This window comes from Helianthus annuus, chromosome 4 (genome assembly GCF_002127325.2).
Source record: "Helianthus annuus cultivar XRQ/B chromosome 4, HanXRQr2.0-SUNRISE, whole genome shotgun sequence".
Taxonomy (NCBI): domain Eukaryota; kingdom Viridiplantae; phylum Streptophyta; class Magnoliopsida; order Asterales; family Asteraceae; genus Helianthus; species Helianthus annuus.
The window spans coordinates 27,801,196-27,816,396 of NC_035436.2; the positions used below are offsets into that span (position 1 = coordinate 27,801,196).

At 36.6% G+C, this 15,201-nt stretch overlaps 2 protein-coding genes across 2 annotated transcripts; both read right to left on the reverse strand.

Annotated features, from left to right (window-relative positions):
- Positions 1-3,508: 3,508 nt before the first annotated feature.
- Positions 3,509-4,087, reverse strand: LOC110933138 (ATPase 2, plasma membrane-type-like). Its single transcript, XM_022176376.2, has 2 exons — positions 3,962-4,087; positions 3,509-3,891 (listed from the first exon to the last, which is right to left on the reverse strand). The coding sequence occupies exons 1-2, from the start codon at positions 4,085-4,087 to the stop codon at positions 3,550-3,552; spliced, it is 468 nt and encodes a 155-aa protein (XP_022032068.1). The 3' UTR covers positions 3,509-3,549.
- Positions 4,088-8,131: 4,044 nt separating this feature from the next.
- LOC110936018 lies at positions 8,132-10,396 on the reverse strand. The gene has a single exon (XM_022178364.2). It carries the CDS (start codon positions 10,115-10,117, stop codon positions 8,273-8,275), a length of 1,845 nt encoding a protein of 614 aa, XP_022034056.1. The 5' UTR covers positions 10,118-10,396; the 3' UTR covers positions 8,132-8,272.
- Between the last annotated feature and the right edge of the window lie 4,805 nt (positions 10,397-15,201).

Sequence of the window (15,201 nt, forward strand, 5' to 3'; positions counted from 1 at the left end):
ACATCCACACACCATTTCTGAAAGAGAAAGTCAAAGACCTTCGCTGGTACAATGTGGAAGACCAGCCGGACCCGGAGGTTTACGACCTTTTTGCTGTCAAGAGATTTCTCAGTAACTGCACATTCGACCTTGAAGTTCACACCGGGTGAATATTAAGTTGGGGGAGTGCTTAGATTCCTTGCAATGCACGGAACAGTTGCAGGATACGCCTTTATATTCTTAGTCTCTCCTATACTTGTCGATATTTAAGTTACTTTGTGAATTATTATTATCTTGAACAGCACTCTTTGACCTGACACGTTGATCTCGGATATCACCTCACACGTGATTGTTTCAATATGAAACTCATCAATGTTGTCATGGTCCGCACCGCTTACCGACATGCCAATTCACTTTTCCAAAATTTGTTAAATCTTTTCTGATAAAACTTAATTTTGGTAAACGGCATTAAGGTCAAGCAAGAGTAAACCAACATCGGAAAATCATTTTTGTAAATATCTTTGTGTGTTTTTAAATTTATCTTAGTTTATTGAATTTAGGGGGAGTAAATCCAAAAATCTGAAAATCCAAAAACATAGAAAAATTTCAAAAACACAAAAACAATAGAAAAACAAAAATGAGTTTCCTGGAGAGCAAAAGAGAAAATGATAGTACATCAGTGGTCTATCCAAACCTCTTTAAACCTTAAATGTAAAACGATAAGCAGCTCTATATAAGATGTATCGGTAGGCTCACAATCATTTTAAAGTGTGCAGGGTGATATAAATCTTAATCGACTGAAGACCAGGTGGGAACCATTCATTGGCATATGGTCTTAGTACCGAAATTTCGTTTGATAGATTGCCGAGGTTCTGAGATATTCGGTCTTTATGCTGCTTATCATCTGGGTATCATGGTTGTATCTTTTACCGAAAAATAACGGGGACGCAAGTCTAGATCCTCCATGATACTATACATACGTGTACATATTGCATACTGCATTCGACCTCAATAAGTGATAAACAATCACATGTCCCTACAAATAAGTGATAAAATATCACATTTTATCCGGGTGTCAAGTTCGTCTCTCTGCTGTACGGAAGTACTGACCTATTCACGGACTTGCACCTGTGCCCTCATGCATATGAAAATCAAGTTCCTCATCAATAAGTGATTATATCACATAGGGCTTGTTTTCAAATCAAAATAAGTGAGTATCTCACATTTTATACGGTCAAACAGATGATAATCGGTATACTCACCGGTAAGATGAACACTCGTGCATACCTTGATACGGGAATGTGTCGTGATGTGGATGAACACCGGTCGGTAAGTATAAATCATACCTTAACGTATCCCCTCGCCATGATTACATCTGATAAGTTGAGCTTAAGTGGACAACAATACCGATAATTGTTATAGGATGCTTATCTTAATGATAACTAACTGAACAACAAGAGTGTTTTGGCATGACCGTACACTGATATGATTCTCTTACCCTCGAAAACTCACAAAAAGAATGTTTGTATATATTTATTTATTTACTGCTTAACTTTTATTGTTTTCTTTTTAAACAGTTTCGTCGTTTGGTGCATATCAGCACGACATTAGCGGTGATGTCGTTTGATAACACTCAAAGGATTTTAAATTGTTGTCTTTTAATTTCAAAAATACCAAAAAGATTTTAGGCGTGTTTTAATATAAACTTTATAAAAGCCAAAAAGATTTTCTTTCTACTTTATTTTCGATCGTACGATGTTGGAACTCGAGTCTTCGTTGCCTGAAACCTGAACGAAAACCGAACTGACTAAATCTTCATAAACGGTCGAAATTTGCAAGTTTTGAAAGTTAAGTCTAAAGTTGACAAATTTATTAAACTTTCAAACTGTCGGACGGTGTTTGATTGTGACATGGTCATTCGTGTGTCATTTGTTTATACTATATTCCAAGCAGTTGTTCTCATTACGCGTTTAGATTTCTTGCATGTGCAGATTCTAAAGGCTAGGAGAACATGGTCGATGACAAGCCTTGGAATGAAGACACGACGAGAAGGCGCTCAAAAGATGAAGATGATCGAGTTGCCGCTGGCCATCATCAACACCACAAGGATCTCACTTCATAAAGATAAAGTATTTCACGAGCATAACTCAAGGGGGAGCTTATGTTAAGGGGGAGTTTGTCAACACACTTTCTACATGATTCGGGTAGTTTGTTGATACACTCTCTGCTTTCAAGACGTGAAGACTTTGAAGATCCTCCGACATTGAAGACTTGAAAGGACATCAGAGTTTTGGGAACTCGAAGACCAAAGACCGTCGAAGTTCGAGACGAGTCTACAACTTTAGAAGATAAAGACAAAGCTACAGCCAAGGGGGAGTTTGTTGGTGCACTTGTGTCTGTACTTTGTCTGTATTCGGTCTGTATATAAACGATGTCCAAAGTTGGTCTGTAAGTTGACCAAGTCAACTATCCTCCTAGTTAGACTTGGTCAATCTGTTTGTAATATGCTTGTCTGAATCGAAGGATAGCCTCGAAGGATACGTTTGATCCTTCGAGGTGATCGAAAGATATGCTTCGAATTGTTGGACCTCGAAGGATCATCCTTCGAGGTCATTGCTGATCATTCGAACATGTTGTCATCGATAGATGATCCTTCGGATCATCTATCGGATCCTTCGACCAAGACCTGCTGTGTATGGGTATATATACCCATGCAGTGTGTTGTATCTCAGAGAGACACCAAGAGAGAGAACATCCGAGAGATAGAGAGGATACTCTGCTGAAAACACACACACATACACTTTGAGAGTTTGCAAACTGATTGTAAACATTGTGCTTGTAACCGGAAACTTTCTACGCATTAATACAAGTGGTGTTAATCGTTGAATCTTGTGTGTTCTTGTGTTTGTTCTTGCATCATCCCGGTTTGCTCGCTAGCTTGGATTCCGCACTCGCTAGTGAGTTTGTATAACAAGGTTTAGGTTTGTTCTCGATCCTCCGAGAAAAGGGACCTACAGTAAGAAATTTTTTAAGCAAAAAGCACAACATAAAAAGTGAGACAATTTTTAGCTGTTTTAAACCCCTTCAGGCCGTTTTTTTGTAAACTCTGGCCAGAATGTGCACCTGTGAGCCTTGATAAACGCAAGGCGCTCGCCTTGCCGCCTTTGACTACTATGCTTATTCAAATTTCCCTGATTGTACTCTTCTAGCCCTATAGAAAGAGATAGATATACCGGGTTGTATAGCCGTTATTTTGAGAAACCAGTATAAAAAAAAACATATAGATGATACCCGACTCAAATAAATGAAATTAAAAAAAATAATAAAAAATACATTTTAGTTCAAATTTATATTCAACTAAATTACTCAAAAATACCTCCAAAGTCATGGCTGTCCCTCTTATATTTGTCAAGATCACCAGCTTCCTTTTTTCCCTATGGTGGAAGGAAAAAACACCTGCACCTGAACTAATATTTTGAGCTCTAATTCAAATTTCAATATATAATTTGGTTGAATAAAGTTGAGCGAAACTACTTGATCAATGCGAAGTCTCATTTAACATGTTAAAGTTTATCGTCGAGGGTAATCAACTTGTTGAAAATGACCAACTTGGTTAGTGCTATCCACACGATATGCAGCCTTACCAAAGAAAGTGTGCACACCAGTGGCAATAACAACAGCTTTGATTTCATCTTGCTTGCATGTTGATCCAGAGAACACCTCATTATACGGATTCGTGTTCATAGGAAGTGATTCACCAGTAAGGGCAGATTGGTCAACCTTTAAAAGACCACCCTCTAGAAGACGAGCATAAACGGGAACAATTTCATCAAATTTGATAGTGATAATATCTCCTGGGACCAAGATGGAAGCTTCTAGTTCTTGTTCACTCCAATGACCATCTCTTAGAACCTGCAGTAACGACGAATTTGTCAATCTTTAAACTTATATCAGCATTTATATATTGGTCAGTTAAGAATACCTTAGTTTTAGGGGCAAGACCATCCATAAGTGCAGCAGCCGCGTTTCCAGCATTGTTTTCTTTGATGAAACTGATGATTAAGATACTATGAAAGACCTCATGAGTGACAAAAAGATATCCTTCCATCATAGCAAGATCAACTCAGCCACGAAAAGTGTAAGTTCTTGTGGTATTTTACGTGCATATCTTGGATATGGACCATATACAATAAGACCAGACATGGCTCCTTTGCAACATTTCAATTTCAAACTCATAGGAACATGCTCTTCACTCAGCTTCTTACCTGAGTTGAATTCCCACACTACAGCTTCCATCATTTTGTCTTCTCTGAGTTCGGGAATGCTTGTACTACTGTGCAAATTTACAACTCTTGGTGATCTAAAATAAAGAAATTTAGACTCTTCGTTTTTCCTAAGGAGTCCATCTTGCACTTTCACTTGGTAGGCATTTTATCGAACACTTCCTAGGCGTATATACATGACGCGAAATTACCTCAAACTCAAATCTTCTAAAACAAATAGACCTAAACACAACACAACACAACACAAAATCAAGACCTAAAATTGTAGAAGGATAAGACAAAGCAGGATCCAGAATCCGAATCACTAAAACTCATTTTGACATAATGTAACATGTAAAAAAACTCAATATTGCAAGTATTATATAAAAAACAATTTTTTTTTACGTAAAACAATTTAGCAATTCACATTAAACAACTATGAATGCTTATTATCTAGTAACTCAATGGATCTTCGAACAAAATTATGACGAATTATATACTACACAATCTAGATAAGGTAATTTAAAATCAGTATTAAAACAAACAAGATCAAGTGTAGACTGAACCTCACCGATTCACCGGTACCATTCACAAAGAGTAGAAGCCTTCGTTGTACAATCGTGGCAGCGATAGAGATCGTGATTTCCACGGTGGAGATCAACATGTGTATTTAATTGAACAGAAGAGGTGAAGGAGGGACGGCGGCGAGAGGTGGTAGCGGCGATGGGGAAGCCAGAGGGGAAAGGGGCAGTGAAGGAGGGGTGAACGACAACTCTCTAGGGACCTAATTCAAACTTTTCAAAAATGCCTAAAATACCCCTCCGCGTTTTTTAAGCTTTAAAAATTCTGATCTAATCTCAGCCATTGATTAAGTTAATCCAAGGGTTTCTAAGAGGGTTCCCCAGTTCCCCACTTTTTTAGTGTTCCCCAATGAACCTCACACTATATATATATATATATATATATATATATATATAGGGAGAAGATCATGCGAGAACCACCTCTTATTGTGAGAACCGCGAGAACCAATGTGAACACACCAAAAATGCCTAAAAATAGCTAAAAATCACACAAAAAAAATTTTTTTGAATTTTTTAATATCTTTTATAAAAAAAATCGCTACTTTTCGAAGCCAAAAAAAAATTTTTTTTTTATTTTTTTATTTTAAAAAAAAAAATTTTGGCTTCTAAAAGTAGCGATTTTAACATAAAAAATATTAAAAAATTCAAAAAAAATTTTTAGATTTTTTTTTGATTTTTTTAGATTTTTTTTAGATTTTTTTAGGTTTTTTGGGGGTTTAGTTTTTAGCATTTTAGCTTGGGGGGATGGGGGGGGGGGGTTTAGGTTTTTGGGGGTGGGGGAGGGGGGTTTAGGTTTTTTTTTTTGGGGGGGGGGGTGGTGTTAGGTTTTTTTAGCATTTAGCTTGGGGGGGGGGGGTTAGGTTTTTTTTGGGGGGGGGGGGTGAGGGGTTTAGGTTTTTGGGGGGGGGGGGGGTTAGGTTTTTTTAGGTTTTTTTAGCTATTTTAGGTTGTGTTCACATTGGTTCTCAAGGTTCTCACAATAAGGGTGGTTCTCGCATGAGCCCCTCCCTATATATATATATATATATATATATATATGTATATATAGAGGAAAGATAAATCGAAAACCCATGTGAGTTGAGAAAACCCAAATAAACCCTATGTAACATTTTTATTTTTTTCTAAAAAAAAATAGGGAATGTAATATAAATGTACACGGACCTATTTATGAAAAAAAATGTAAAAAACGCTTACTAGTTTTTCTTTAAAAAAATGTTGAAAATTTGTATGTTACATTTTTTTTTTTTGGCATAGATATTATGTAACCTGAAATTTGTAACATTTAAAAAAAAAAAAACTACTCGGTGTTTTTTTGTGTTTCTTTTTTAAAAATGTTCAAATATATGTATATTACATTTCCTATTTTTTTAAAAAATGTTTCTTGAGTTTACATGGGTTTTTTACAAAGGTTTTCTGAGTTTTCTCAACTCAAGTGGGTTTTCGATTTATCCTTCCCCTATATATATATATATATAGAGTAAGGTTAACATACAAAAAGCCTTATCATACATCACGTAGGAGACAATGGTAACCGTTGGATCAGGGGTATAATCACGCATGGGACCACATAATCACACATGGGACCACATAATCACGCATGGGACCACATAATCACGCATGGGACTATAATCACGCACGTTCTATGATAATAACGCACGTTATATTTTTTGTCATGTATGTTAATGTAGGTTAAGCCCTGATGTACATTATACTTTCTCTACATATATATATATATATATATATATATATATATATATATATATAATCCTGATTAGAATTGAATATAATCATTATTAAAATTAGAATCTATTCGGATGAAATATATAGTTCAGCTGAAAATAATTGTAAAATATGGACTTTGCCAAAAAGCTAATTTGGTTAACCAAATCAGTCGATAATGATTCTCTTTATGGTTACTTGTACTTCTACAAGTGTTCCCAAAATTTAAGTATTGATATGGAAGGTAATAAAAATTCATTTAAATAAATTCTGAAGAAAACAAGTTGCATCGTATTGAAAATCAGCAAATGGAATTCAAATTGAAAGAAACAAGTTGCATCGTGTTGAAAATCAGCCAATGAAATTCAAACAGATGTCAATGGTTGATTTTAGACGGTCTAAATTATGTCAACATTTAGAGTTGAACTGCCCGTGTAGATTATTGATCATCTGGTCACTTGATTGCAACTTGTCCTAAAGAACAGACTATGGGTTGACTAGGTGTTCAAAGTTGCCCTTTTTAAGGATTAATATATGTCTAATATATTAATACATGATTAGTGCCAATCCCAATGTGGGGTTAACCTACTTGGTAGAGACTCGTATCTCTTAGAAGGGAGGTATCGGGGGCAAAGGGTAATTTAGAATTATTGGTGTAAAATAGAGTAGAAGTAACGTTTGTCATTCAAAAAAAATTAATACATGCTTAATATGGTATGCTATTGTTTCGGTAAAGACTTAAAAGAGTTCATAACTTCATACTATTGAGATTGCATATCAAATACTGTTTTGGTAAAGACTTGCAACTTGTTTCCCATGAAACTAACAGAAACTCATGATCTTCACACAATGGAGGACTTATTTCTTTCAAAAACTAGTTATGAGGACTATGATCCACATAAAAATTTACTTGAAAACCATTAGTTGAATCTAAATTTGAGAACATGATTCTCACCAAGTGAGAATAGTGATTCTAACAAGTTTACACTTGGTTTCAAGTTTGGGTAGGCCTAAAATCTGTAAACAACTTGTAGCATGTTCTCAGTTCAAGGTTTCTGGCAAAAAAAATTTGCAGCTTTCCAACCTTCTGGCAATAACCTAAACTAATAAATCCAACCCATCCACCAAAAACTTTTGACTGATGAACCGCTACTTAGCGATTCGTCCAACATGTCTTACCGACATAAAAGGTAACAAGTCTCCCAAACCATGATTTAATGCATGAAACTATATGGATATGAACAAATATTGTTTCGAATTAACCAAATCTAACCCGTTTTTCATTTCAAAATTTACCCATCTTGCCCTGTACCACTTTTGACCCATTACCAGACCCGCCCATTTTGCCACCTATTAAGTCCATTTTACTTGATTGTGTTTTTGCTATTTTACAGCAATTTTACTTTTATTCGCACTTGCGAAAAAAAGAAACATTAATGAAGCACATAAACTTATAACAGGAGTACGGAAATTACACCAACGCCAACTTACATTTTGTCCCGCAGATGAGATATGCTGCTAAAAATCGTTACGATCAGCCTAGAAAACATGTCATCTGAAACAGCAGGAGTCCATAATAACAAACAAAAGAAACTATAAAACTAAGAAATAGATTATTTTTCGAACTTGATAACCATACAAAATACACAACTCTATGCCAACTGTCAAAAAAACTGAAAACAAGTAACAAACTGATAAAGATTAGAAAAACAGAGGGCGTAGCGGTAGCACTCAAATCGGCATTGTACACTTTTTTTGAGAGTGCCCCAACATATGGCAACGGCCACACTGCACAATTCTTTTCGGCCGTTTCAAACTCTCGATTCTAAGAACCTTCTTTTTGGGCCGACCCGGTGGCCTACGTGTTTTAGGTGGCCGAATTACCATCTCGCCCTTTGCACCTTCGTTAACATCCTTCCAAAGGCTTTTGTCAGGAATCGGATATATCATCTGCGAATATGTTTCCCGATAACTTTCCACTTTAAAACAATGATCAGCGAACACATGCGCGTTTTTCCCGCTAGATATTAACGCGGCTGCAGCGTGTGCACATGGAAGACCGTATATCTGCCACCTTCTACATGAACATACTCGACTTCTTATGTCGACAATATTTGTTCTTTCAGTTGAAACAACCTCGAACTCGACTTCGTTTGCGCGTAACACCTGGTAACAACGCGCATCAGCGACGGCTTCTAGAATCTTCGCTTCAGCTGACGGGACAACGATCGAGTTCCACATCATCCCCATGTTTTGTCGGTTTTCAAACCACGTAGTTAACTGATGACGAATGTGTTCCATTAATTGAACAACCGGAAGTTCGTGACCTTCTAACGCCCAGTTATATAAAAGTTCGGTGACGCCTAACGTGAAATGACCGTAACGGACTCCCTCGAAGTACGCGACAGCCCAAAGCTGAGGTGGAAACTCTTGAAGCCAGAGAATAACATCCTGCGAAACCTCCAACATTTCGGATATTTTGCTTTCGAACTCGACTGGCGTGAGAGCATACACCGCACTCCAAAAAATGTTTACCAACTTCGAGTTTTTGAACGTATCACGAAAGTTTTCACTCACGTACCGTAAACAAAACCCGTGAAACGCACTTGGAAAATGCGTTTCGACAGCCTCCACCATGCCTCGTTGTCGTTCAGATAATATCGTAAGCCGAGGCATGTTATCGGTGTTTACACCGAGAAGTTTTCGTAACTCCGACATAAACCACATCCAATTCTCATCACTTTCGACATCGACTACCGCAAAAGCTAAAGGAAATAAACCACCATCAGCATCAACAGCCGAAGCGCATATAAGCGTACCTAAATACTTCCCTTTTAAATGAGCTCTATCAAGCTCCAAAAGCGGTCTACAGGAATTTAAAAACCCAACAATCGACGCGCGATACGATATAAAAAGCCGTTGAAAACAATTATCCTGACCGGTAGAAAAAACCGAAGCTATACTTCCCGGATTACACTTTCTCACCTGTTCACAATAAGCAGGCAAAAGACGGTACCCTTCTTCGAACGTACCGTGCAACGCAGCCATACTCCGTTCTTTCCCACGCCACGCTTGCATATAACTAACCGCAACACCGTGCTGATCACGTATATCCTGCAAAATCTCCTTTGGTTTATACTGCGGATTATCCCTAATCCTGGACTCAACCGACCGCGCAACCCAACCTACCGACGCCTGCTGATGATGCAGGTTTCTAACGCCTTCACACGTATGCTCGCCATGAAGCGTCCTAATCGAAAAAGTGGACACGTTCGGGCATTTCGCAACATGAACACGCCACGGACAGCCTTCTTTCGAACACTTGGCGATGAACCGACTACGATCCGACTTAACTATACGGAGATCAAAGTGTAAAGCTATAGCTATGTCTTTTAAAGCTCTCCTACAGGTTTCAACGTCTGGAAACTCTTGCCCTATGACTAAAGCATGATTTGTTAAATCAATTGATTCCACTAAATCAAGTTGATTTTGGTGATTTTGATGATGTTGTAAGTGATGTTCTGTTAGATTAACGAGTGATTGTTCGGTGATTTCAACTAGATTATCATCAGCCATAGTGAAACAAACAACAAATTAAAGTGATTTGATCGAAATTCAAAGGTTTAAACAATCATCGTCGGTGAATAAGTTGAAATCAAACGGATGAACAGATTGAATGAAACGATTATAGGATAGGATGAGCAGAAATGAGAGTTGAATTAGAGAGATTTACCTTGTGGAGATCTGTGAAATAGGGTTTGTGAGAAGCAATAATGATTTTTGTGGTGGTGTTGTGAGCCCTAAAATTAAAATCCCTCTTTTTTATTTTTTGTTGATGAAAATCTGGGAAGTGATGAGAGAACCTCACACTGGGCCCATGCTATTGTTGCTGGAGTAAATGCTTGGGATTGTGAAAGTACGGTTTTACCCTTATAGTAGATATGTGTAACATTTTATGTATTTTTTTATTATTATTATTATTTTTTTTTTTTAGAGGGAAGCGGATCATAAAAGTACTAATTTTTAGGATTTGATATGGGATAACCGACAAAAGGGCCCAAACATAAGATAGAGGATTGTTTGCTTTAGGAATGAAAATGGGTTGAGTATTGATAATCATAAGCTCTACCTGATTGTAATTTCGTCTCATACCTAGCTTGTTATCTTATATCTGTTGGGTATTTGTCAAGTAATCATCCATTAGGTATTCTCACGGGTATTGAATATACCCGTTAATTTGTTAAAAATACTTGTTGGAACTCTTATGTGCATTTTTTACTATAATGTATCTTAATAACTACATCAAAGGAAAATATGACCAATACCATACATACATATGGTATTGAAATGCATATTTGAAACATATATAAAGACAAAATTAACTAATTAAGGTACTGCTATTTTAGGACACATAATGTCAATTTATGTATATTGCAAAATAGTAGTATTAATCAGTTCAGCGGATAAGTAAGAATATGTAATCTCCCTAACAATTTGAAATGTAGTTAAGAAAATCCTAGAACTAACACACATGAGTGTTATTTAATGTGTATGTTAAAGTGTTAAAAGACATATAAGAGAGCAAAATCTATGAATAAATTAACTCAATAAAAAAATAAAAGAATAATACATAATAGAATGTTTTAATAGAGTGGATGATGCATTTGGCAATTACTGGGAAAATTTTCGGGAAATTTGGGTATTAATATCTCAAATCTTCTCTTGGAAATATAGTTGTAGAAATGACTTGTGGATGATGGAGTAGTCTAGTGGTACTAGAGAAGTGGAAGTAATAACTAATAAGTGTACGTACGAAGTTTATATAAATAGGAAATTAAATTAAAATAAAATAATTTTTGGGTATTATTAGAGTAAACGGGTATCACTGAATCCCATACACATACCCGAACCCGATTTTTTTTTTTTTTGATCCTATACCCGGCCCATACCGGTCGGGCTTCAGGTATACCCATTGGACTCGGGGTTTTTTTTTTTTTTTTTTTTTTTTTTGCCATCCCTAGTTTGGTTTTGAGGGCTTAGATTAACATTCGGAGTTTTCCCTTCAAAGAACAAAATGGAAGGGGTGATGAAAGACAAGAGGCAATGGCAAAGGGGCTTATATCAACTTGGAAATGGTGAATTGCCCACCAAAATGTTGGATGGCATGTTCTCGACGTGGAGAGGCTCCCCCTCCACACCCTCCGCATCAAGTAGCCTTAGGCATTTCATGATCGAATAAGACTAATATGTTATTAATATGAGCTACCCAGGTTGGCTTGTGTTATCGAATAGGACCGATATGTTATTAATATGAGTTCGCCAAGTAGGCTTGTGTTTCATGAGTTGGGTTGTGACTTTGTGTTTTTGTGTGTTATGGATCAATTAATTATCATTGGTGCATCAAAATATAATAACATTGGAGTGGTTTAACACTTACTAGTTCAATGTCTTTTATCCAGTTAAATATCTTACTAGCTCTGCACTTACTGGTGTAAAGGTTGCAAAACAGCCCCTTAGTTGTGTGTCTATATAATTTCATCTGTTTACTGATTAACAAAAGTGATGTGTGACAAACTCACATATAATTTCAACTAGTCGCGTCTAATTTCATATTTAAGGTTTATTGCACCTTTTCTTCCTCACCTTTAACCTATTGCTCAAACTAATAGAAATGATTAATGAATGCTGAAAGCCTGAAATGATATAAATGATATGAAGTATATTTTATAACTTCACCATGCCACATGGATTATTACTAGCATGTTTAATTTTTATTGTATAATTTGGATCCTCCAACATACAATTCGGGATCTCGAACAACTAGATTTATGTAGTTTATTCGATAGAAGGATGAGTAGTGACGTCAAAAACCATAAGGATGCCATTTTATAGTCGATGAAAGTACTATGATTCTATCTTTCATAATCCTACACTTTTTAGGTTTTTAACAACAAACTAAGCTACTATTAAATACCATTATATCTACACCTAAGATTTGAACCATCACCTACCTCTTTAACAAATGAGATATACCTTACCATCACACCGGATACCTCATTAGAGAAAAAAAAAATCAAATACATATGACCCAATTTGACCCAAGGAAGTGATTAACATGCCTCTACATATTTAGCAGCCAAAAGAGGAGCATTTATTTTAAGATAAGCTTTATTTCTTTTCAACTTTGTGAGCTATTGTTGGGTCTTTTGGATGAACTTTTTGTGATACGTGCTTTACCAACACTTTGTCTCAAACTTTTATCATAACACCAACAGCTACGAGGCGACAAAATAGATACACCTGCCGCAACGCGCGGGTATTCCCACTAGTACCTTTATATCTACACCTTTAAGATTTGAACCTTCGGATCTACCTCCTTAACAAATGAGATATACCTTACCATCACACCATGTTCCTTAGGAAATTTTAGCGTAGTAATAAATGTAAATACCAATATAATGAGAAATAAATCCAAAATTTCTAACAAAAAACTAAAACCACAAAACTTACTTATTAAAGGAGTGTGGTCCCAAATGGCGCGCAACCATGCCAACCGATAAAAGTACAACCAGTGCAAGTAGCGGTAGCCTGCTACCAATCAGCATGTGTTAACCTCTGTCCCAGATAATCCCCACAATGATCAATCGTGCAGGGGACAGATAGTACAAAGGACAATGACGAGTAGCCAATCAACATGCACCATTTACTGGCTCTGTGATATCCACTAACGGCTGGTGATAGACGAGACAACAAGTACATTTAGAAAACGATGTGTACCAATCACGGTCCATGGTCATACTCCCACCTCTGCACACAATATCTGTCATGTCAGAGGGGACAAATGTATATTCCTTGAAAGCGGCGTCCGACCCATGAGTCCATCTCCTTCTCTAACCCTACAACTATAATTACCAACCTTTACCAAAGGTTTAAGGGCTCCACTTTTACTCTTTCACTCTAAACACACACAGATTGTTTCCCTTTCTCTCTCTAGAAAGAACAATTACTTATTCTCTAACCTCATTCTCCTATTAACGAGCTCACAATGTCTGTTTTGCAAATTATTCTTAAAGATTCTAGCTATAACAATTGAAGAATAGATTTAGAAGATCACCCCGATCGCAATACAAACTTAAGGTTCTGTCCCCAAAGGATTTGATCCAGTATTTGTTTTCTTCAATCAATAATGTAAAATTTAATTACTTTTTAATTTTAATATGTGACCAAAAAATATAATGTGAAAAAATACTAAGACCGTGTGTAGCCGATCTTGTTTGAGCGTTTGTTTGGTAGAAAACGGGGGACAACGCCGGTGTTAACCGCCCCCGTGGGCGTGTTTTTGGCAAAATCCAGTTGAAGCGTGCTTTATTCCAAACCCAAGCCCCATTTTGATGGTCCAATCACGCTTTATCTTCATTGTGTTTGTCCAATAAGATTTTTTAATGGTTTTTGCTTTATTTAATTAGAGTAAATTACAAGTTTTGTCCTTTATGTTTGTACAAAATTGCAAGCGGTGTACTTTGCCTTTAAATTTGACGATTTTTGTCCTTAACATTTCAAAATCCTGCACGTTATGTCCTTTAGCCCTAACCCAGTCGGATTTTTTTGTTAAATATGGTCATGTGCCTTGCACATGAGGGTATTCTTGTCATTTTACCTCGTCAGGGACTATTGTGTAAAACAAGTTATAGTAATGGATTGTTGTGTAAAATATAAAAAAAGATTTACAATTTATAAAAAAAATCTGCAAATATCTCTCTCTGAAATCTCCTCTCTCTCTCTCTCATCCCTCTCCAGCCTCAAGATGCAGTGGGGTTGCCCTGTCCACAATCCCAATTCGTCTTAAAACCCTAAGAACTCAGGGGTGCGAGTGGTGTGAAGTTGGTAGAGGGTGCCCTCGTGAAACGTCCCGATACGTTTTTGACAAAAGATGCAGCGGAAATTCGTACCATAAAATTTCTTTTATTGTGATCGTCTTAACTTACTTGAAGTTCATTTTAAGGTGACACTATTACAATGAACACATCAATCGAACTTATTTACGAAATGGAAACATAAACTATGTTTACTAAATTATTTATTCAAACATTCCCGTACAATCTAACTTGTGACTCGGTCTTCGATCTTCCCTCCTCGGTGATCCTCCGTAACTCGTACAACCTACACTTACCATGCAAATTCAACGTTAGTACACATCATGAACGTAACAAGATCCATACTCTTTTACTTTCCATTCCATTATTCCTTTACATTTAGGCATTTCTGTCCGAGTATCCACTCCCTGGTGAGACTTCAACATTGTACCTGCATTACACTCCATTCTCATGATACACTGTTAACAGCAACAATACTCAATCGCATTGAAAACATACGAGCATACGTACTTTCCTACTAGCATATAGTTATACATACATACTTTGCATCCACATATATGCATTCATACCTACACGCGTATGTACCTTCATACTTAAATACATAATGCTTACGCACATACATAGCTACTTGCGTATATACATACACCGATACCTACATATATATCTATCTGCATACGTAACTACATACTTACATGCATACATAAAACGAATCTTAACTACTCACGTGTATACCTTCGCTCACACGTACATATACAATACATTCATTCATACATACATACATACTAA